Raw genomic sequence first — 24132 nt, 5'->3', positions numbered from 1 at the left:
AATCTAACACTTTAACAAAAGAGGCACCATAGTTAGTCGAAATGGTAGTAGAGAAAATTGCAGTTTTTAGAAGCGGGGCTTCTAAATCCACCCGTCCAATAACTCCAACTCCAACTCCAAAGCCAATTACAATGCAAAATTCACTCTATTCCTTCAATAAACAAATCCTGGAATATTAATATTTCTCTATTTATATACATGACCATGAAGTTAATTTCCGAAATATTTACTTGTAGTAGTCAATTCCAAAAACAGTATTCTACTTTTCTGATAAGAGAAAGCTGACTTAGCTCAGTTTTTATTTTGTTTGTTTTGAGTTTTAGGAATTTGATGCTCGTTACCTCCATTGACATCCATAGAGAAAATTTTGACAATGAAAGAGAAATACAACTACACAAGAAATTTTGACTCGTATAATGGCAAAACAATTACAAATCGATGTTAATATGTTACAAATCAATTGGAGACAGAGAGCATTTCCTGCAATTCCAAGTTGCGTTGACTTGGTTTCAGCCAAAAAAACAAAATAAAAAGTAACATAAGGGGTTAATTTGATCACTTGGTTGCCAAAAGCGATCTATGGAAGTAGGCTTTTACCTTTCACAGCCGTTTCTTTACTAAAACGTCCATACAAAAAAGAGCAAACCCAGAGAAAATCTAATTTTTATTAATACAGAAATATTATTAATTTTTGAAGGCATCAGGTGAAAGTATGCAAGCAATATTATTTATTTATTTATTTTTTCTTATCGTTGCTATAGTTTTCTCTTAGTATTAACTTAAAAATTAACCTAGAATATATACATTATAATATATCCATTCCTCAAATTCGTGAATGGATATGGCAATATTTTTGGTTCACCTAATTATCATCGTCTTACTTAGACCGTGCATGATTTTCAACTTGTGTGAAAAAACTTGCCATAACATCAATGCTGCAGTGCCCACTTATTTATTTGTTTACTATTATTTTTTTCAATTTGTATTTAATTCCTATGCAATTTTCCTTCACATAGAAACTCTCTAAACATCATGAATAATACAGGAAAAAAAAAAAAAAATGGAAGCTAATGCTTGAGCTTTCAAAGCTGCCATTTCCAATAGAGAATGCGCATCAGCGACAACCTAAAAAAAAGTGAAAATGAGAACAAAGAAAAGGTTGCATATGTCCTATGCTGTGACTTCTAATTTATTATTTTATTGGTCAATTTCACTTTTTTAATACAAAATTTGATGATATTTTATAATACAAAAAATACAATAGTTCTATAAATCACTAAAACTTAACTCAAAAGCAAAAATAAAAGGTAACAATTCGGTTTTCGAATTAGTTCTAAAGGAAGTTCCTCTGAAACGATCCAGATGAAAATCTGGAAGTTAAACCCTGAGCCATGTTTTCTGAATCAAGTTCTACACTCTGCCTCCCAGCAGTCAGGTCCTTCTCACGATCCCAAGGTTTCCATGGATGTTTCCCTGCCCACTCTTCCTTTTCTTTCTGCTGTGACCCCTTTTTCTTTGACCTGCTCGCGGCTTTTTCTTGGTGCTTTTGTACCAACGATTTCGATCGTTTCTCTTTGTTATATTTGTCCACCAACTCTGAATCTGCACTCTTCTGCACTTCATTTGAAGCCAGTGCTGCTGCTTCATTATATGCTTCTAAATAACTGCCATGTGAAACAATAAATGTCATAAAATCATTTACTCCACAAGGAGAAGAGAAACAATCGAACAATGAACATTGTCAAGCAATCAGAATACAAAAAGAATACATACTTGATCTTTGCCTTTTGTGCTCTATCAATAGGGGTATCTGTCCAAACACTAGTGTCACCGCGTCCTTCCTTTGTATTCCTGCTAAAGCTTGTGGAATGCACTGGCATACCACCAGGCTGAGGAAAGATGTGTATTGTTTAGTACGAGTATCAAGAAGAGAACCATGAAAAGTAGAACCTTTCCACATGTTTCAAGCAAAGTATAATGTTTTAAAATGTGTGAATTGTGCACTAGATTGTAAGCCATCAAGCCCGACTCATCAAGGAAGGAACAGCAGAGCTCCCTTAATTTAATTTGAGACGATGAGGATGGATTCCTTCAAATAAAATGGTGAAAAAAAATAAAATAAAATGACAGATATCTATGTAAAACCTCAATCCCCTTTATTCATCCGTGAAAAATTTAATGACACCCATCTTTTTATCACACAAAAAACAGGGGAACAGAAAGAAGAAGAAAAAAAAAAAAAAAAGAACAAAAAAAAAAAAGAACCAAAAATCAAGATGATTTTTCAAAACTAGGAATATTGTAGTTACAAACAGCTAAGTATATTTTACCAATTAAAGTTCTAAAATTTGAGCAGTTGTCATCTCATTAACTCTTAACCATTATTATTAAACCATTCTTAGGGTTCAGATCTCACTTCAGTAGTCCACAATAATGGGAGAGGGAATAAGGATCAGTGAAATCCTGATTCCTATCTGTAAAGGTAAAAAGACATGATATTTTTTTTAACTAAGTGCACAGTGACAAAAAGAAATGGCCGTAACAACAAAATGAAAACAAAAAGAAAGTATAGACTTTACCTTCCTCTCGGGGGGCAGCGTTGTCATCCACTCATCCCTTTGTGGTGCCTCTTTCACTTCCACTTCTGCCAGGAGCTCATCATCACCCTCCATGGATATTCCTGCCAACAAAACAGATTTCTTACAGTAAGATGAAGACATAATTAACGGAGCTATACAATATTTACACCCCTTTTTACCACAAAGCTAAAAAATACAGCTAACCTTGTGACCTTCTCCATTTTGCAGCCTCACGCATTGCTTGCAGCTCAACCTACAACAGCAAAACATTCAGTAAAACAACTTTATGAAAATATAGCAGTCCTAACACCAAGTGAGAATATACTACCTTGAATTTCTCACGTTCCTCCTCAAGTTTTATTTTCTCATCCATTTCTTTTCGCTGCAAAAATATAATAAGGTAAGAAACAAGCAGCACATCAAACACTGAACCGCAAGGAATAGAATCAATCAGACTATAAAAACTTGTTAAAATTCTATTTCTACACAATAGTTATTAAAAGAAACATCAACTACTACTCTAGAAATCAGAATCACACATTTTAATATAACGACTAAATAATGTACAAGGAAGGAGGAAATTTACCCAAAAATGAAACGAAGTATACAAAGAAAAACAATCATACAAAATAAATAAATAAATAACTCCTTAACTTCCATTACAAGCCATGTCTGTGGGGAAAACTCACCTTATTTGGATCTTGTAGTTCTTTAAAAGCTTTATTTATTTTAATAAATGCTTGGTGGGCTTGAGGATGTGAGCATTTATCAGGGTGCACCAACAGCGACATTTTCCAATACCTAAGGGATGATAAATTTAGAAGTTATCATAAACATCCACAAAATTCATGTGAAAAACAATGTTAACAGCACAAAACAATGCAATCTAATCTAGGATCAACCTGTGAATTCTATCCCCTATCATAATCAACAAAACGAGATCATAGCTGGTTCATATATGGAAGAGATATGCTCCAATTTTCTTTCTAAAAAAGTATAAATCAGGAATCTCACCTTTTCTTTATGTTATCTGCAGACATTTTATGGTTCACTCCTAGAACATCATATGGACTATCACCCTCAACATCCATGATCCTTGTGACCTGGATAAACAAATGCAAGTATTATATGAGCCTTCAAATTTATATGAATTTTTTTTTTTTTTTTTTTTTTTTTTTTGGGATAAGATAACTTTACATATATTCACTAAGATTATCCAAGATATTAAATAAATAAATGAAATAATTTCTCACAGCCTTCTTATACTTCAAAGTTTCAAATCCATTTATGATTAGAAAAAATAAAACAACCTCATATTCATCTGTACAATATGGAAAAAAACACAAAGTTTAAAACTCTGATATGATATTCTTTGCAACTTAATGAAATAGGAGGAAAAAAAGAAGAAATATGAACAAGGAAGAAGAAAATTAAGAGAAGATGATAGCAAAGTTTAGCTAGTGAACATTAAACAAATCCTTCATTCAATGTCAGAAGAAAAAATTGAAGATGATGTATATATGCATACATATTCTGGTAGATGATATATGAATTAAATTAGTCCATGCAACCAACATAAAGCAAAATACAAATACTTAAAGCACATAAACAAACAAACAAATATGCATGATCACACAAACATATATATTTGACAAGCCACCAGTAATAAATTTGGATAAATAAGCCTAGTTGATTGTATTATGACACCTCTTCAAATCGCTCTGCTTCATTTGCTGATGCAACTTCAGCAACCATAGCAGGTGGTGGAGGTCCAATAAATATTCCAGTGTCTTCCCCCAACTCAGCTTCCCTGAATGTATTTGTCCCAACAAAGAATCATCTAATGAATCCCGAATTATATTTCAGATACTTGGTATTGCAGAAGTATTTGTCCAATATAGCATCAAATGAAGATATACTTTGCATGACAAATACCTGAGCTCAGCTTGTGCTTCAGTTAATTTAGCTGCAGCAGCAAGTAACTCAGCTGACGGCACTGCAGGACCAATCATCCTACCGCATTATAAGTGAGAAAACAAGAAGTTGAGTATTTTTTCATTTTACGAAAATAATATATGAAAGCACATAATCTTCTTCTTTCCTAATCAGATTTTGCTTCTTTCTTTTGGTTTCAGTATTACACATATTGTTCAAGCCTCATCCGAATCATAAATCCTGCTTTTGAAAGATAACACTAGTGACCATACTTAATTTAAGTAACAAAATGAAGTAGACCCAAAAACAATCCTACTACTCAAAAATTGACCATAACTATACAGATAACTGAATGAAAGAAACCAAGAGGGCAAGTTTTTATGGAGCTGAGAGAAAGAAAATTATGGCCATTTATTCACCTTTTTTTAGGACCTGGAGAATCATCCTTTGGGTGAGCTACATTGTCATTATCTATCACTTGTTTGCTTTCAGAATTCGAATCTGGATGTGTATCACTTAGTGGCACAGAAGGATCGAGTGGTTCATCTTTATGTTCCACAGAACTTTCAAGCAGCGGGCCAACAACCTCCATAGTGGGACGGACATTTGAAGGAAGCAAAAACACTCTGTCACCATTTTCCTTAAGACTTAATGAAAGGAACAGCTTCTTTAAATGCTTAATCAGAGATCCTTCAGATATGCCTTTTATATCAACAGCTTGCCCACTATCGATCATTTGCAGGAGCTACATTGCACACAATGTTAAAAAGTACCAACATAAGTCACCGCACCGCCATACATAAAGACCATCTAACAAAGATGAAGATTATAAAAATCCAGCTCATAAGCAAATTGTACAGTTGAAGATTATTCGATCCAAAAATTAAAAATTGCATTTCATCAATATGGCTCAGATATTAGGGATGGAAAAATATTCTTAAGTCATTTTTGACAGTTTAAAATTTATTGTAGAATTAAGTAACCAAAATGTTGATTTACAACAATATTACCAAGCACTAGATTGTGATTTCCAACAAATAATTATCAACAAAGCTAAACTCTATAACTCTCAAAGAAAAAACAAGAGGCAATTAGACTCAAATTCCCACTAAGACCTGCATAAGCTTTCCAACCAAGATAAGATTAAATGCATGTTCTTCGCCAAAATTGCAGAAACAGAAACAGTGATAGCAATGAAACCTGTTTCAAGTCGTTTCCAACATTAGGAAATTTATCCAACAATTCTTGCACCACAGCTTGGGGTTGAACCTGATTCCTCTCAGCTTCTGAATCACTAACACCACTTGAAGACTTAGAATCAGACTCATCAGAACTATAAGAATCATAAGCCCTTTTCTTCTTCTTCTTCTTCTTCTTATCCTCCCTCGTCAATTTCCTTCTCTTTCTCTCCTTATCCTTTCTATGCCTGGTTCGTTTCCCGTCCCTTTCCTTCCTCTCTTTCTCTCTTTTAGAACTCCGATCACTTCTGCGCCGGTGACGGCGCCGACTCTTCGAAGACCGTTCTGATTCGTCGGAGCTCCGATCAGACAAAGATGAGTCATCAGTGGTTTCCTCTGTCTGCTTCCTCTTCTTCCTGCTCGAGTGGCCCATTTTGTGGTGCACTTTTCTACAGCTTAGCAGATGAATTTGGTCGACGACACGTTTTTCACCATTTCTATACAGGTCAAAATAGGGAAAAATACAATGCAATATTGAAAGGGGAAAAAATTAGGGTTCGTAGGCCCCGATTGGAGTACAATTTATGGAAGAAGAAGGAAAAAATAAAATAAAATAACAAAGAAACTAAAGTGGTGTAAAGGATAATCAATCAACAAACGAGAAACGCTGAATCTTTGTTTTATAGAAAAATTAATAAACAAAAATCAAGGTCCCAAAGTAGAAATACGAGGGGCAGAAGAGAGAGAGAGAGAGACTTTCAGGAAAATAGAAAATTTTACCGACTAAGAAAAGCGGTTTTTTTTCTTTTCTTTTTTTTTTTTTTAAATTTATTATTATTATTTTTTTAAGTTTTTGATACTGATTATATACAACATTTTTTTCTCAACAATTCGTCCCTATGTACATCATTTTCAATTTCACTCCTCCTATATTAATGAGGCTTTTAATTAAGTTGTTGGAAGGGGAAAAAAAAAAAAAAAAAGGTTGGATGGGCTGCCAAGTTTGGGATGGGTCCAATTTTCGTTAACTTTAACAATTAACAACATTAAAAATTGAAGATTTTATCATTTAATATAGTATGGATCTACAAATTTTATTGTAGTAGAGCTTATTATAGTATTTTTATATCAAATTTGACATAAAAAATATAATTGATATTTTACGCAATGTGCTATTGAAGCGCATAAAAAGCACAATTATGTAATTCTTTGATATTGTAATAACAAAATACAATATCATTAAAGATGCTTTAACATTATTTGTAATTTTTTTTGGCAATCTTTTCAGTTTGATTAATTTGTTCTTATGTTGTTTTACTATTTTTATTATTATTATTATTCTCAAAATTTCTCCATGAATATGCAGAGATGAAATGAACATAAATATATATATATATATATATATGGCAATGAGAGCTGGTAAACAACAAATTCAAAAAGCTCAAAAAATTATAGAACTTCATTACAAGGGAAAACTGATCAGGTAGGTCAGTTTCTCTTATTCCGTAAATAGTACAAGCAGAAAACATATTTTGGACACAACACAACAGTGGTTGCTACAATTAAATATTTTCTTTCATATTATACATTACATGGTTTTTCTCTAATCACAAAATCTCTGACTTTTATTAAATGAGAAAAGTACTTTAAAGTGGCAAAAGCGAAAGTTGCCACATAAATATGACTTATAATAACTAAATTAATCAGCGATCCACACAAGAGAAGAATTTCACTATTGAAAGAGTAGTGAATCGGAGGCGTAATTCTGACGAGCTTAATTTGGGGGCTCTGCTGACGCTGGCTTTCGAGGCGGAGTTCGAGACCGGAAATGGCATTCTCGATTGTAATGTCCCCTTTTGCATTCTTCCTTTCCTGGAGGAGGAGGAGGTCTACGATCAAAGACCGGTCGAGGTCGAGGTACGAACGTTACATCTACAACAAAACTCAAAAATTTATATCAATATATATTACAGCTGATACAGCTATAGCTAATGAGATGCATTAATTTTCATGAATCTATATAATATCTATATCCATGTGTATAATAAACACATATATATAGAAGCAAGCAAATATGGAAAAAAACTAATAGTTGAATTACCATTCAGTTCCCTGGCGGTGACTGAGAAGGCAGAAAAGAGCAGGGAAAGCAGGATAAGACATAGCATCATAAAGGCCTTCATGTTGAATGAATATTATTTATGAGATTTTTTTTTATTTTTTATTTTAATTAGTTTATGGATGTGTGTGTGGGCTTTGGACCCTCTATGTACTCCTATTTATACACACAATCTTATTGAGCTCCTCCAAAAATACTAATGTTTGTACACGAGGGTTTGAAAAATCATGATATCAGAGATGAGAGGTGTAGAGAATGGGCAGAAGACTTATCCATTGACCTGATACTTTTTTTTTTTTGATAAAGCATTGACTTGATACTTTTGTTATAACGGAAAACCCCCAATTTTGGGCTATGAGAGAAAGTGAAATAACAATAATAAAAGACAAAAAAGTGGTTATCGGAAAAGACAGATTTTAATTTTTTATTATCATTATGATGGTTTATATGACCTATAGATATTTATATGCGTCTTTTTTTCTTCTGCTTTGTTTTTACACGTTTACTTGTCTATTTCATGCTGTTCCCTGGGGTCTTCTCCTTTACCTAAGTTTAGTGGATTCCAAACCACATGAGGTTAGATTTTGTAGTTTAACGATCTTCTTACTCAGTCAAATCCAATTCTTAGTTAGCCTTTTTCATTTTTGTTTTTCTTTATTATTATTATTAGAGTCTCCTTTTTTTATTTTGATTATTATTGTCTTCTTAGAACTTCGTTTCAACTATGGTCCTCATGGAAGCAAGTCTTTTCACTTATATATATATAGGATAATTTTATGATTAAAATAGTTTGCATACGAATCAAGAGAAAAATCGATATTTAAAAAAAAAAAAATGTAAAAAGAGTTGGTTTTTCTTGTACGTGTGAGAGAAAAACTGATGCTATTTAGAATTTTTTTTTTTTAAAAAAGTAAGTTTTTTCCTGATCTTTATGTGAATGATTCTAACCATAAAAGAATTGTATATATATATAGATATATATATAGCACAGTCCAGACTATCCAGACCAACCGCATGCAGATATTGTCTTCTTTGTATATGGAGAATCCTCTTACAATCCAACCTTCAAGATTTTAAAAGGCTTCTGCAAGGAAAAAATATCCACACGCTTATAAATCATGCTTTATTCTCTTTTCCAATTGATATGGAACTTGACAATTGAAATCTCTTGTTAAACTTGCTCACTTTGATTAGTTGACAGTGTTTGTCTATGGCTCTTTCGGGAGCGCAAATAAGATAATTTTTGCTATCGTTCAATTTCTAAGGTCCTTTGGAGTTTCTGGTTTTTTTTTTTTTTTTTTTTTTTTTTTTTTTTTTTTTTTTTTTCCTTTTTGGGCCCATGTATAAATGGCTTTTGTGGTGATGTGAAGTTAAGGTCTGGAATAGACTAGCAGAATTTCTAAACATCAAATCGACATGCCCTAGTTAGCAAGCAAGAATAAAAAATAAAAAATAAAAATTCCCCTTTTTTTTTTTTTTTTAACTAGTGATGAAAAATGATTGTCTATTAGTTTTACAAATTATGTTGATTCTATGTTAAAGTTTTTTTTTTTTTTTTTCCTCTTTCAACTCGTAAATTCTAACTTCAACATTTTCAAAAGAGAAATTCTAACTTCAAAATTTTGTATCTTAATTGGAAAAAAAAAAAAAAAAAAAAAGAGACAGACAGACAAACAAACAAAAAGGTGGAGGGGAATCCAGGGAATTTGGGCAAAAGGATGAAAACAAGTAAAAATAAATAAATAAATAAAATAAAATAAAAAAAGCGCTCGTTTCATTAAAGGGGTGTTATAAGCGGGATTGGATTTTAGGCGCGTTACTACTGTCAGCGCCAACCGCTCTCTAAAGCTGTACTGTATATGTAGATTAGGCACATTATATATCCTTTTAATTTTATTTCAAGACCAAGTAGTTTAACGGTACTTAGAGAAGCAAATTAGATATAGAAAACAAATAATGTAAAAATGCCCATGGTACTAACAACTTATGTTAAGAAAGATTAATATCATTTTTACAAGCTGCATCAGCAGGACCAGAATATAAGCTGGTATTTTATGGCCGTGGTAACCAATTTTCAGGACCATGCGATGGCCGCCCCAGAATCCTCCCGGATGCTCAAGTGCAACTGCCCACACCCAGCTAGAGTGAAACAATAATCTAGTCATGAAACTTTATGACTAGTTTCAGCGCAGCAAGCATTTGTTTTCTTATTAACAATAATATCAGTAATTATTCGGATAATAATTTGAATTTGAATTAATCTTCTTCAATATGAAAAGAAGAAAAGTCTTCTAGATTTGTTTCCATGCATAAAGTGAAGATCCTTGTAAGAATGCTTTATTTGCAATTAATATATAAGAATTGTACTTGCAGTAATTAATTTGTATGCAATAATATTCCACATTCCTCTTTTATTTTATTCTTACATGGAATTATAATATGTTATATGTCACCTACCCTAGTCAAAATTTTTTTCCCCCTACTCAATTCACATTAAGAAACAGTCAAAAGTTGAAGAAGCTATGCATGGTTAAAAAGCTGCTTTCTATTGTCAAACACAAAAGGGTGATTTCTAGCTATCATTTTGTTTTAATTAAATGTCGAAAATGAAAGAATGGTCATGTCCTCGTCTTCTTTTTAGCATGACCCCAAGTCAATGGCCTAATTATTTATACGATTTAAGGTGGGGTTTTCCTCAAACAGGTCCATTTTGGAGAGTAGGACCTATGAAATGTATAATTGGAAAAATCCAAAGAAAGAAGATCGGAATCAAATATTTAGAATAATATGAAATTATTAAGAAATAAATTCTAAATATGCATTATCCCTTCATTATTAGATCATCATGCAATTTTAAAACACTTTCATAATTTTAACTCATGTTAAGATTTGAACAATAGACTTGTAATGTATTCTCAATGGTTTTATGACAGGCCAAACGAACGAATACACTTTGATTATTCTTTGTCGATTTTTTTTTGATGAAAATTATTCTTAATCAATCTACGTGTCATTATTCTATTCGTAGGTTCAGTCCAATTGAAAAAGCACTGAATACACTTCCAAATCTTTTGATTCAATTAGACCTAGGTGAAATTTTCCTCCTTTCAGTTTAAAATATATTATAATCTAGACTTAAAAAAATCTGCATGTCACTTTTATATAAATAAATTCTAACTTTAATATTACACACTTGCTTATATAAATAAATTCCAACAACAAGATTCCGCCAACCTACTTGCCTCTATACATACTATAAATAAAAGAGAAAAGAGGATAAGTTGAGCACCAATTTTTCCAAAATGAAGGCTTTTCCCATTCTCTGCATTCTCTTAGCTTCCATTCTTTCTTTTCCTTCCGTTTATTCTCGACAACTTATAGGTGAGAGAACTAAATTAGTAAATTCCATTTTGCTTATATAACCATTTTGCTTATATACATACATATATATTATATTCCATGTATATATGTTATATGCATTTGTAACAGACTAACAGCGCTTATGATTTATATGCACCTAACCCCATATCTACCGCTTACAATACACCAATTTCCCCATTTAAAAGTCCCATATGAATCAATTTCAATATAGACGATCACTATATATATAATCTGTCTATCAATTTTGATTGGTGTTTCTTTTGGGGTTTGATATAAATTTCACGAGGAAAAAAAAAATCAGTGGTTAATATTGTTATTGTTTAATTTTTGACTCGAATTACATATATAATATAATTCTCAACTCCAACACAAATATATGAATATATACATATATATGTCTGCTAATTGTTGCAGCAAAAGGAGCTGTGAATGGATCATCAGCAACACCATTTTGTCCGATATACAAGCGCAATTGCCACATCAATGTCAATGCATCACCACCACCACCACCACCAAAGAAAGGGTGCAATCCGTACGAGCGCGGCTGCCACAAACCACCAGGAAGTACGTAGAGCCTGACTGACTATTTACCGAAAACTGCCCCTGCCTCTAGCTAGCTAGCTGCCATATATGTATTTGTTTCTTTTAGTTATTTCTTTGTGACTAGTTTCAGCAGCAAGTATATGTTTTTTTATCAAAAATAAAGTCAGTAATATGTTCTTCGGACAATGATTCGAGTTTCAATTCCCCATCTTTAATATAAAAAGAAAAAAAAAAAATCTTTTAGATTAGTTTCATGCATAAAATTGAAGGGTTATATATGCATAAGGTGTATGAGAGAGAGAGCGAGGTCCTTATAAGAATGCTTTATTTGCGATTAATACATTAAGAATTGTATTTGCAGTAATTAAATTATATGCAATAAAATTCCACACGCCTCTTTTATTTATTTATTTTATGAGAGATTATTATTTTATTCTTTCATGGGATTATAATATGTTATATATCACTTATTCTCGTCAATTTTTTTTCCCTACTTCTCAATTTACTTGTCACATTGAGAAACGGTCAAAAGTTGAAGGAGCTATGCATTGTTAAAAAGCTGCTTTCTATTCTTAAAACTCAAAAACCTGATTTTCTAGTTATCATTTGGTTTTGATTAAATCGTGAAAATGAAAGAATGGTCATGTCCTCGTCTTCTTTTTGCCTTATGTTATGGATGAGATATTGACCCCCACGTCAATCGCCTAATTTATACAAGTCAACGAAACCATATGTAAGGGGGGGGTTTGTGGGTGGGTCCTCAAATAGGTCCATTTAGGATAGCAGGACTTATGAAATGTATAATTGGAAAAATCCAAAACAAGAAGATAAGACTCAGATATTCAGAATAATATGAAATTAATAAGAAATAAAATCTATATATGCTTTATTCACTTCATTATTAGAGCAACCATGCAATTTCAAAACACTTTCATAATTTTTTTTTTTTTTAAGATTAGACTTATATTAAAAAACAGTTAATTTTTATCACCTGAAAAAAAATTAAGGATTTTCAAAAGTAGAAAATCATTTTAATATATATATTTTTTTCTTGCCACAGCTTGACTGGGTGCTTAAACAAACCTATTAAGGATTTTTTTTAAATGACTGTTTATTTTTCTGACTTGGCCCAAAAAAAAAAAAAAAAAAAATCTATTAATAGATAGAATTATTTTAAATGCTCTTATAATTCAACCCCAATTTTGGATTGTGAGAAAGAAAAATAACAATAATAAGGGAATTTCGAAGTAACTGTATTATATTAGAAAAAAATGACTAGTTGAAACTGTTTCATGTTATTATTGTAATTTTTCTTTCTTACAATCCAAAATTGGGGTTGAATTATAAGAGCATTTAAAATAATTCTATCTATTAATAGATTTTTTTTTTTGGCCAAGTCAGAAAAATAAACAATCATTTAAAAAAATCCTTAATAGGTTTGTTTAAGCACCCAATCAAGCTGTGGTAAGAAAAAAAAAATATTAAAATGATTTTCTACTTTTTTTAGTTGATTCTTTAGTGGGAATTGTGTTCATATGAGGCTTGACTAAAATGGTGGATTGATTCTTTAGTGGGAATTGTTTTATTGTCAACGCAGGTAGCAACCATAGACAATGTTAATTAGGTGAATCATCAAATTTATTTTGTTGATTAAAGTATAATGCGAAAATCCAAAATATAAGTTATAAACATGAAACCATCAGTGATCGATTGAACCATCAACTAACGATTGGCGGTGACTATCGTCCGATCGATCGATTAATTGGTATTGACCAAGGGGTTTTGGTCGATAATGGCTAACACTGTTAAAAAATTGATGGTAACCAAAACCGATCGAGTATTTCCAAAACTATTGATCCTTCTTCTGCTTCTACATTCTTTCACTATTCCATAACAAGTTTGGCCATTTTAGCATTTCATCTTTGTTGTCATAAAGCCTATCAGCAATGAAGCTCTTCAAATCACTCCCAACTCCATTGGAAATTTTAATCCCAATTTAACTGAATATTTTGGCTTTCACCTTGTGCCAATCCATGGCCCAATATCTATTGGCTACTTAATAAAACTTTAAAATCTCTACCACAAAATGAGGTACACCTTAGATCCGAGAACAATATGACGGAAATTGAGAAGGATAAGAACTCATAAAATTTATTAATTTCCATTTCCCTTCAACAAGGCAAAGCAAACGTAGAGAGAAGGAGAAGAAACATAAAGATAGTAAAAGTATGTAAATAATTAATTATAAAAAAAATTGAAGTTGGATATTAATAGGAAACATGTAAAGGATACTATTGGTTTTAAGTCCAATATCATATTAATTACCTTTTTATAGTGATGATGTAACCTGTTCGCACAGTTTTAAAAGGCGTCTGAAGGAAAATGTGGATTTCCCACATCCCTTATAAAGAGTGTTTCGTTCCCTTTTCCAACCGATGTGGGATCTCACAATCTACCTCCTTGGGGTCCAGCGACCTCGTTGGCACACCGATTTGGAAAAGATATCCACACCCCATTATAAGGTGTGCTTCGTTCCCCTTTCCAACCGATGTGAGATCTCATAGATGATAATTTTGAAAAAAGTAAACAATACAAAACACTAATGTGGAAATCCCACGGTCACATGTTATGTATGGAAATTGTGAAATAATATATAAAATTAATCTCATTAAGTACACTAAGTAGATTCTTCCTCCATTTACTTTCTCTTCCTTCTCCTTACATAGACTTTTAAAACTCTTTGGTCTTTCATAAAAAAGATCAAAATTAAAGTTGCTTGAAGTGTATATGGCAGAATAGGAAGAAGATGAAAATAATAAGTTCGCGATCACCTACAGGCCAAAACCAAAAACCGATCGACAGCTGAATATAAACAATCAATCGGTTTTAGAAACTGAAAAATAAGTTCCAATCCTACAACTAACCAACCAATCAATTTTCAACAGGTATAAAAAACCGACCAAAATTGAATCCTATTAGAAACTTAATAAATGGGATTGGACTCATCCATATATTAGTTTAAAGCTTAGGTTGGCTCTCTATTCTCTCACATCGATGTACGAGCCTATTGAGAGGCATGAGAAATTAAGGAAACACGAATGTCTTCAACCTCAGCCCGAGCTGAAGAACCAGCTCTAAATCGCTGGACAATTATTGATACCACATTTTGTAAGGATTCCCAATTTTGTTGCTCCAAATTGCAGGATTCAATTTTTTATTGAATTTTATCATTCCAGTTGCTTTTCTTTATCTTCATCCACTAATATAAATTTCCCAATTTCCTTCTTCTTCCACGTGAATTTCTGCAAATTTTGTTGAGTTCTCCAGAGAAAACTTTGTGTTCATCGGCACCCGAATCGATTGGAAGGAAAACTCCATGTGTTCAAGGCTGATGTTCCCGGGCTCAGGAAAAAAGAAGTGAATGTGAAGCACAAGAACTGTAACACCCCGTCCCAAAGTACAATGGAAGTTTCAACGTTGACCGAGGTTGACCGTTGACTTTGACCGTTGACTGTTAATCGAAGGGGTCAAAAGTTGACTTTTTGACTCGGATGGAATTCTAGGTTGACTAAGGTACCGTTACAAAGTACACATTGGCACGAGTTAGTAGACTAGTAGCACGTCGAAAACAGAGCTACGGTTTGAAAGATATGAGCAAAACAAGTTGAGGTCCAAACTGTCCAAGGGATCCCGGAGTTGACTTTTTATTCATGCAAAGTTGAGCTTTGACTCATGCATGGTTGTGAAGTACTCATCGATACGAGTCCGTAGACTAGCGGCACGTCTGATTTGGACATATGGTTTGAAAGTTATGGACCTGTAGAGTTTTTTTCAGATACTGTATTATTTTAATATTATTTTTTAAACGTGTAACAATGTGCCACGTGTGACTTAATAAATGTGACCATGTGTCACCATGGTGAGATGCGACATGTCAACCATGCTTAATACCATATTATTTTATTATTGTTATTTTATATAATAATATTATTTTTAATATTATTAAATTATTTTATTTTATTTTCTTTTTCTTTCTTTTTCTTTTCTTTTTTCTTTTTTTTCTTCTTTTCCCCCACGTGGGAAAACACCAGCCCCCCCCCCCCCCCTCGCGAGCCTTTTTCTTCTTTTTCTTCCTTCTTCCTCCTTCTTCTTCCTTTCCTTTCCTTTCTCCCTCTCAGCCTCACCGCTTTTCGTTCTCACCGGTGACCGGAAGGACCCACGCGCCGGCCGACATGAAAGCCCGCAGTTGGGCGACACCGGCGGCCAAATCTCCGGCTGAATGGCCAGCGGATGCGCCGGGATTGGCCTCCAACGCCGGCGGTCGGTGTGTCGCTGGTTTGCCGGTTTTCCGGCAGCCATCGGTCGTGCAACCGATCCTTTCCTACAAATTTGGACCCTCTAATTTTTATTCTGAGCTCCAATTAACTTAACTCCCGTCGATTTGCGAGATACGAGGAGATCAAGACCGGCCGAAGCTTTTCGGCCAAATTCCGGCCACCACCGGCGGAATTGGGGTCAATGGAGGCCGGTAATACGATCGTTGTTCCATAAGCTTCGTTTCGATATATTACTTGTCAATTTTGGTTAATGTTTGTGTTTAACCCCCCCGGGTACCGGGTATTATTTATCCGAATAAAATATTATTTTATTTGACTGCGTGTGAATTGTTGTCCTAGGAGCACGTGTGCGTCGTGGAATTGATCCCATGGAGGATCTTAGGTTAATTGCATGCTCCAGGTGAGTGACCCACCTTTAAAACTATTTTGGGGTGATTAATTATGTTTATTTTGTGTTAATTTGATATCTGGAATTATGCTCATGTGGTGGAATTTAAATATAATTGTGGAAAAAATATTATTTTATGTGTATACATATGTTTATTGCTGCTAAATGAAAATTTGGGTTATTAATGAATTTCTGATTATTATTGTGATTTAATTTTATTTATCACGCATGAGCAAGGTGGTTTCAATTAATTAATTATATTTGGATTTTAATATTATTTTGGGCATGATTTGATTTTTAAATATTTCAAGGAAAATAATTGTTTAAGTTGGTGGTTTCAATTTTTATAATTATGCCCATGGAATATTATGTGATTTAATTTATTACATTTCAAAAATATTTATGCCATTGGAAAATTTGAATATTTAAATTGATGGAATTGAGAGCTGATGGATTTGAAAATTATGGTATTTATACGATGAATCTATGACGATGATTATAAAGGAATTGTGGAAAATTTACGGATTTAATTGAATGGAATAAACTCGGTATGTTTATGGAAAATTTGAGTTTTTGAGATGTATTGATTTATGATATTGCACCATACACGTACTGGTGTTCTGTATATATGGATGTGATTAGTGCGCACATGGATGTGATTAGCGTGTAGGTGGGTATGAGTAGCGCGCATGTGATTTATGGGGTTGTCCTGTGTTTGCCATCGGATGAGGGTAGGCCACCTCTCCATGGCCGGGACGCCTGTTTGCAGCGGCGCGGTGGGATACCATGCGACCGTATGCCGGTTTTTCTCTTTAACCTCCTGTCTGGCGGTACCTTGGGACGCTGGGTACTGTTGGCGCCACCGGTATATAGTGGGTGCATCAAGTGATTTTCAGAACTTGGATTTCCAAATAAATATTTTGAAATTTTATTTAAATTAAGAATATATTTAATGTTGTTTTTATTATTTATTTCTAATGGAGGTTTTAAATTGATTTAATTTTTCCTTTGCTTAATTCTTCAATAAATTGATTTATTTTAATTAAACAATTATTTCATGAATTGTTTTAATGTGAGTTCTATTAATATTTCGGTATTAATTATTATGACATGGATTAATTATTTAGTAATTGTTATAAGTTATTTATTTCAATTTATTCATTATAAATTTTGGATGCTTGATTTATTATATTTTATTTGATATTTAATTGACTAATTGATTCCTTGGTTTTCGGGGAATACAAATAACGGGTTTTGCGAAAATGTTTTAAAAGGGGAACCTTTCCAACGGAGTGAATAGTGAGGGTTTTGAGAGAAAATTTCATTTTCAATTAATTATTAATTATTTACTTATTTATTCCCAATTAATCAAATGTGCCATAAGTATCGTTGTTTTATAATTTTACAGTAGATAGGGTCACTCACTGAGATGATTAACATCTCATATTTTTAAATTTCGTTCCCCTATGTTCAAGGATTAGGAGGCGTTGATCGTTCGGGACGAGCTCGACGTCTCAATTCATTGCCAAAAGTCCAAGAAGCATTTCCTTTCTTTTCCCTCTCCATCTTGTATTGCTTCTTTATTTGACATTGTATTCATTCCACATTTATTTGTATACTGCTCTGTATACTGTATTGGACTTTAGTTATTAATTATGCACTGATTTACTGTTATTCATTTGGAGTGCTGCAAATTTGTGGAATTATATTGTAGTAACGTGGGAGGAATAAGGGGATGCTTATAGAAGTGTTTTTTCAGTGCAGGAAATTTTTGGTTAGTCCTACCCTTAGGGGAGGTGCTGCCGGATTTTCCGTTGGAAGGTTCGGTGGTATTTTCCTGGGATCAGGGCTTGTCTAGCGTTCCGGGGAGGAATTTTGAAAGGGTCCTGACAGTTGGTATCAGAGCTCTAGGTTCCAGTATTCCTAAGGGACTGTGCATGGTTGTACGTCCCATCCGTGTCTAATCTCTCGTTTTACCCATCTTAAAACGTTCTTTCCCTTTATCTCGAAGTAAATTCGTTGCCTGAATTTAAATAACTCTAATCTTCGAGGGTATCAATTCGAATCACCTATCCTAATGGGAAATTCCTATGGCCTAGTCAATGGTCGAGGATTGTCTTTTCTTTATCGAAGGTCAAGTAATGGGGGAAAATCCAATCTTTGAATCTTTTTTGGGATTCTAAGTGGTCCTAGATATGGATTGAGTAGTTCTTATGTTTATGGACCACTACCATAAATGTGTAAAAATTAAAGTGTTTCAGCTTACCTGAAGTGGTGCTTCGTGGAAGAGTTAGGAGGCCTTTACCGTGGTTAATTTCTATCATCGTCTCCGAGGAGCTATTGGAGAATGGTTGTCAAGGGTATTTGACCCATGTGGTTGATGCTCAAGTAGATGGTGAGCGTTGGAACTGCTCATAGTGGGAAGCAATTCGAAAGCGTTTTCCCAACAAGTTACCTGGTTTACGACCGTAAAAAGGATATCGAATCATTATTGAATTGGCTTTGGACATCGATCTATTTCAGTACCGCCATACCATGCGACTCCATCAAAGTTAAAGGACTTAAAGGCTTAGCTGCAAGATCAGGTGAATAAAGGTTTCGCTAGATCAATCATATCATCGTGAATGACATCCGTTTCATTCCTGAAGGAGAAAGATGATTGCCTAAGGGTGTGTATCGGCTACCAACGACTTAACAAGGTGACTACCCATAATCGATATTTGTTGTCGAGTATGAATGTGTGTCGATCAACCTCAAGGTGTCAAGATATTTTTTCCGATCGATTATCAAAAATTAAATACTTTTCAAAGTGATATTTGAAATTAAAGGTATTTTATTCAAGTATTTTTTTGTTTATGTTCGTACATGTATTTGTATGTTATATTGTTTGATATTATATTGCATATATTGCACTATATGGAGGCGGCGAACCAATGTGGTCCATGTAGAGCTAGCCCCATAATCATGTTGCCTACGAGTCCAGGGGATCGGACAGCCAATATAGGCAACCACCCTGGTTTGTATTGGTAGCAGAGTGCCGGCGACAGCTGGAATCATGGATCACGTAGCGTGTTAGAAGGTATCGTACGTACCTCCATTACGAGTGTGCATATTTCATTTTATGCTATGGATTTTAAGATATGATTTTATGCATTTATTCATGTTTTTATTATTGTTCCAATGTGGAGTTTTAACAATTGCCTATGCAAGTTAAGATATTTTAAACTAATTAAAATAATTTTCGTATTATTTATTATTTCATTGATTTAATTAGTAAATTTCATAAATTATATTTTGATTTTTGAAGAAGTTTGGAAATTTAATTTGGGTTGATAAATTGTGTATATTTTATGTTGGTGGTATATTTGAAAATATATATATATATATATTTTATTATTTGTTTTATGTTATGGTTTTTTTTTTCCAAGAGCGATTTAAGGGTTAAGTATCGCCAATTGAGAGTCCAAAGTAGGATATCCTTGAGTTAAAAAAAAAAAAGAGATCCTAAGGGAGCACGTGATTCGATGTATGTGATACACCCCAAACGTATAAAGATATATCGAATGTTCACTAAAGTATTATTGGTGGATTGGCACGATAAAGGAAGTTGCCGAATTGGAATCGAGGTACGTAAGTTGTCGACAAGTGGAAGCGGGAAGTAGAAATATTAACGCACTTTTCACTGGTACGAGAGTGGTTCTCTCTGAGACAAGTCGGCCAAGCTGTTCGTAAAGCGTATTATGAGTCTGCATAGAGCATCAATCGCCATTACATCTAACGGAGGTTAGAGCTTTACTTCAAGACTATGATGAAGGTTAACAGATACACTTGGAGAGAGACTTAACTACTGCATCGCCTTTCACCATAGGCCAATGGACAAGCAAAGTGTAGAATTCACACTTGGAAGTTATGCTGAGACCGTGCATGATGTAATATCGAATGAAGTGGGAATAATCAATTGTCGTTAATAAGGTCTGTTGTAATATTCGCTACCAAGCGAGTATTGAAATGTCTTTGTACGAAGCTCTATATAAGAGACAACGCCGAACTCCACAGTGTTGAAGTGAAGTGGGTGAGGAGAAGCACCATATGACGACCAACCTAAATTGGATGCAAACACCTACATATGACTATGAATAAGATGAAGGTCATCTAAGAGAGTTTGAAGACCACTCAGGAATCGACAAATGAGTTAAGCAGATGTGCATGGAAAAGATCTTGAATTCGAAGTCCGAGATTGAGTTTTCTTTTTGAAATTATCTCCATAGAAGAAAGTCGTACGCTTTGGTTGATAGAGAAAGTTAAGTTCTCGTTACCTTAGTTTCTACGAGGTTATTGGAAGAATTGGTTTTGTGGTATGCAAGTTAGTATTTTTGGGAAAGCAGACATGGATATGCAGCGTAATTCACGTATTGTTGCTACGAAAGGACATCGAAGACCTGCCATGTGAGGGGCGACCAGTGCAGATTTTTAAGTCATGAAGAATGCGTATGGATCAATAAGACTTATTTCTCGAGTCAAGGTCTTGTGGTGAATTAATCTAGTCGAGAAAGCGACGTGGAAGCTCGAGGCATAAATCCGCAACCAATATTCTTATGCGTTTCCGTGATGTATAAAATTTCGAGGATGAAATTTTTGTAGGGGGGGAAGATTGTAACACCCTGTCCCAAAGTACAATGGAAGTTTTCCAACGTTGCCTGAGGTTGACCGTTGACCGTTGACTGTTGACCGAAGGGTCAAAAGTTGACTTTTTGACTCGGATGGAATTCTAGGTTGATTGAGGTACGGTTACAAAGTACGCATTGGCACGAGTTCATAGACTAGTAGCACGTCGAAAACGGAGCTACGGTTTGAAAGATATGAGCAAAACAAGTTGAGGTCCAAACTGTCTAAGGGATGCTGGAGTTGACTTTTTATTCATGCAAAGTTGAGCTTTGACTCATGCATGGTTGTAAAGTACTCATCGATACGAGTCCGTAGACTAGCGGCACGTCCGATTTGGACATGTGGTTTGAAAGTTATGGACCTGTAGAGTTTTTTTTTTCAGATATTGTATTATTTTAATATTATTTTTGAAAGTTATGGACCTGTAGTGTTTTTTTTTTCAGATATTGTATTATTTTAATATTATTTTTTAAAAATGTAACAATGTGCCACGTGTGACTTAATAAATGTGACCATGTGTCACCATGGTGAGATGCCACATGTCAACCATGCTTAATACCATATTATTTTATTATTGTTATTTTATATAATAATATTATTTTTAATATTATTAAATTATTTTATTTTATTTTCTTTTTCTTTCTTTTTCTTTTCTTTTTTCTTTTTTTTCTTCTTTTCCCCCACGTGGGAAAACACCACCCCCCGAGCCTTTTTCTTCTTCTTCTTCCTTCTTCCTCCTTCTTCTTCCTTTGCTTTCCTTTCTCCCTCTCAGCCTCACCGCTTTTCGTTCTCACCGGCGACCAGAAGGACCCACGGGCCGGCCGACATGAAAGCCCGCAGCGGGGTGACACTGGCGGCCAAATCTCCGGCTGAATGGCCAGCGGACGCACCGGGATCGGCCTCCAACGCCGGCGGTCGGTGTGTCGCTGGTTTGCCGATTTTCCGGCAGCCATCGGTCGTGCAACCGGTCTTTTCCTACTAATTTGGACCCTATAATTCTGATTTTGAGCTCCAATTAACTCGACTCCCGTCGATTTGCGAGATACGAGGAGATCAAGACCGGCCGAAGCTTTCCGGCCAAATTCCGGCCACCACCGGCTCAATTGGGGTCAATGGAGGCCGGTAATGCGATCGTCATTCCATAAGCTTAGTTTCGGTATATTACTTGTCAATTTTGGTTAACGTTTGTGTTTAACCCTCCCGGGTATCGGGTATTATTTTCCCGAATAAAATATTATTTTATTTGACTGTGTGTGAATTGTTGTCCTAGGAGCACGTGTGTGTCGTGGAATTGATCCCATGGAGGATCTTAGATTAATTGCGTGCTCCAGGTGAGTGATCCACCTTTAAAACTATTTTGGGGTGATTAATTATGTTTATTTTGTGTTAATTTGATATCTGGAATTATGCTCATGTGGTGGAATTTAAATATAATTGCGGGAAAAATATTATTTTATATGTATACGTATGCTTATTACTGCTAAATGAAAATTTGGGTTATTAATGAATTTCTGATTATTATTGTGATTTAATTGTATTTATCACGCATGAGTAAGGTGGTTTCAATTAATTAAGTATATTTGGATTTTAATATTATTTTGGGCATGATTTGATTTTTAAATATTTCAAGGAAAATAATTGTTTAAGTTGGTGGTTTCAATTTTTATAATTATGCCCATGGAATATTATGTGATTTAATTTATTACATTTCAAAAATATTTATGCCATTGGAAAATTTGAATATTTAAATTGATGGAATTGAGAACTGGTGGATTTGAAAATTATGGTATTTATGCGATGAATTTATGACGATGATTATAAAGGAATTGTGGAAAATTTATGGGTTTAAGTGGATGGAATAAACCCGGTATGTTTATGGAAAATTTGAGTTTTTGAGATGTATTGATTTATGATATTTAGATGCACCATATACGTACTGGTGTTCTGTATATATGGATGTGATTAGTGCGCACATGGATGTGATTAGCACGCAGGTGGGTGTGACCGTGTGAGTAGCGTGCAGGTGATTTATGGGGTTGTCCTGTGTTTGCCATCGGATGAGGGTAGGCCACCCCTCCATGGCCGGGACGCTTGTTTGCAGCGGCGCGGTGGGACGCCACGCGACCGTATGCCGGTTTCTCTCTTTAACCTCCTGTCTGGCGGTACCTTGGGACACTGGGTACTGTTGGCACCACTGGTATATAGTGGGTGTATTAAGTGATTTTCAGAACTTGGATTTCCAAATAAATATTTTGAAATTTTATTTAAATTAAGAATATATTTAATGTTGTTTTTATTATTTATTTCAAATGGAGGTTTTAAATTGATTTAATTTTTCCTTTGCTTAATTCTTCAATAAATTGATTTATTTTAATTAAACAATTTTTTCATGAATTGTTTTAATGTGAGTTTTATTAATATTTCGGTATTAATTATTATGACATGGATTAATTATTTAGTAACTGTTATAAGTTATTTATTTCAATTTATTCATTATAAATTTTGGATGCTTGATTTATTATATTTTATTTGATATTTAATTGACTAATTGATTCCTTGGTTTTCGGGGAATACAAATAACGGGTTTTGCGAAAATGTTTTAAAAGGAGAACCTTTCCAATGGAGTGAATAGTGAGGGTTTTGAGAGAAAATATCATTTTCAATTAATTATTATTTATTTACTTATTTATTCCCAATTAATCAAATGTGCCATAAGTATTGTTGTTTTATAATTGTACAGTAGATAGGGTCACTCACTGAGATGATTAGCATCTCATATTTTTAAATTCCGTTCCCCTAGGTTCAAGGATTGGGAGGTGTTGATCGTCTGGGACGAGCCCGACGTCTCAGTTCATTACCAAAAGTCCAAGAAGCATTTCCTTCCCTTTCCCTTTCCATCTTGTATTGCTTCTTTATCTGACATTGTATTAATTCCACATTCATTTGTATACTGCTCTGTATACTGTATTGGACTTAGTTATTAATTATGCACTGATTTACTGTTATT

At 34.0% G+C, this 24132-nt stretch overlaps 1 protein-coding gene and 2 long non-coding RNA genes across 3 annotated transcripts; 1 reads left to right on the top strand and 2 right to left on the bottom strand.

Moving 5' to 3' along the window:
- Positions 1–1144: 1144 nt before the first annotated feature.
- On the bottom strand, positions 1145–6511 carry LOC107408152 (uncharacterized). The gene is made up of 11 exons (XM_016015518.4): positions 5715–6511; positions 4934–5259; positions 4515–4592; positions 4287–4389; positions 3594–3682; positions 3269–3380; positions 2908–2961; positions 2784–2832; positions 2580–2680; positions 1774–1889; positions 1145–1664 (listed from the first exon to the last, which is right to left on the bottom strand). The coding sequence occupies exons 1-11, from the start codon at positions 6123–6125 to the stop codon at positions 1334–1336; spliced, it is 1770 nt and encodes a 589-aa protein (XP_015871004.1). The 5' UTR covers positions 6126–6511; the 3' UTR covers positions 1145–1333.
- A 619-nt stretch (positions 6512–7130) lies between these two features.
- LOC107434723 (uncharacterized) lies at positions 7131–8082 on the bottom strand. Its single transcript, XR_001582911.4, has 2 exons — positions 7794–8082; positions 7131–7624 (listed from the first exon to the last, which is right to left on the bottom strand). It is a non-coding gene; the product is annotated as an uncharacterized LOC107434723 (long non-coding RNA).
- A 2908-nt stretch (positions 8083–10990) lies between these two features.
- On the top strand, positions 10991–11698 carry LOC107403554 (uncharacterized). Its single transcript, XR_001580358.4, has 2 exons — positions 10991–11192; positions 11607–11698. It is a non-coding gene; the product is annotated as an uncharacterized LOC107403554 (long non-coding RNA).
- The last annotated feature ends 12434 nt before the right edge of the window (positions 11699–24132 follow it).

This window comes from Ziziphus jujuba, chromosome 4 (assembly GCF_031755915.1).
Source record: "Ziziphus jujuba cultivar Dongzao chromosome 4, ASM3175591v1".
NCBI classification, from domain to species: Eukaryota; Viridiplantae; Streptophyta; class Magnoliopsida; order Rosales; family Rhamnaceae; genus Ziziphus; species Ziziphus jujuba.
The sequence above is the reverse complement of the archived record's forward strand: the minus strand, read 5'-3'. Positions and strand labels throughout refer to the sequence as shown.

Bases quoted from the DNA above. Each gene is read 5' to 3' on its own strand.
- LOC107408152 (XM_016015518.4), bottom strand. From the start codon at position 6,125: ATGGGCCACTCGAGCAGGAAGAAGAGGAAGCAGACAGAGGAAACCACT. The intron at 5,260-5,714 runs GTTTCATTGCTA...TGTGCAATGTAG, and splicing joins TTGGAAACGACTTGAAACAG to CTCCTGCAAATGATCGATAG. The intron at 2,962-3,268 runs GTGAGTTTTCCC...ATATTTTTGCAG, and splicing joins AACTACAAGATCCAAATAAG to CGAAAAGAAATGGATGAGAA.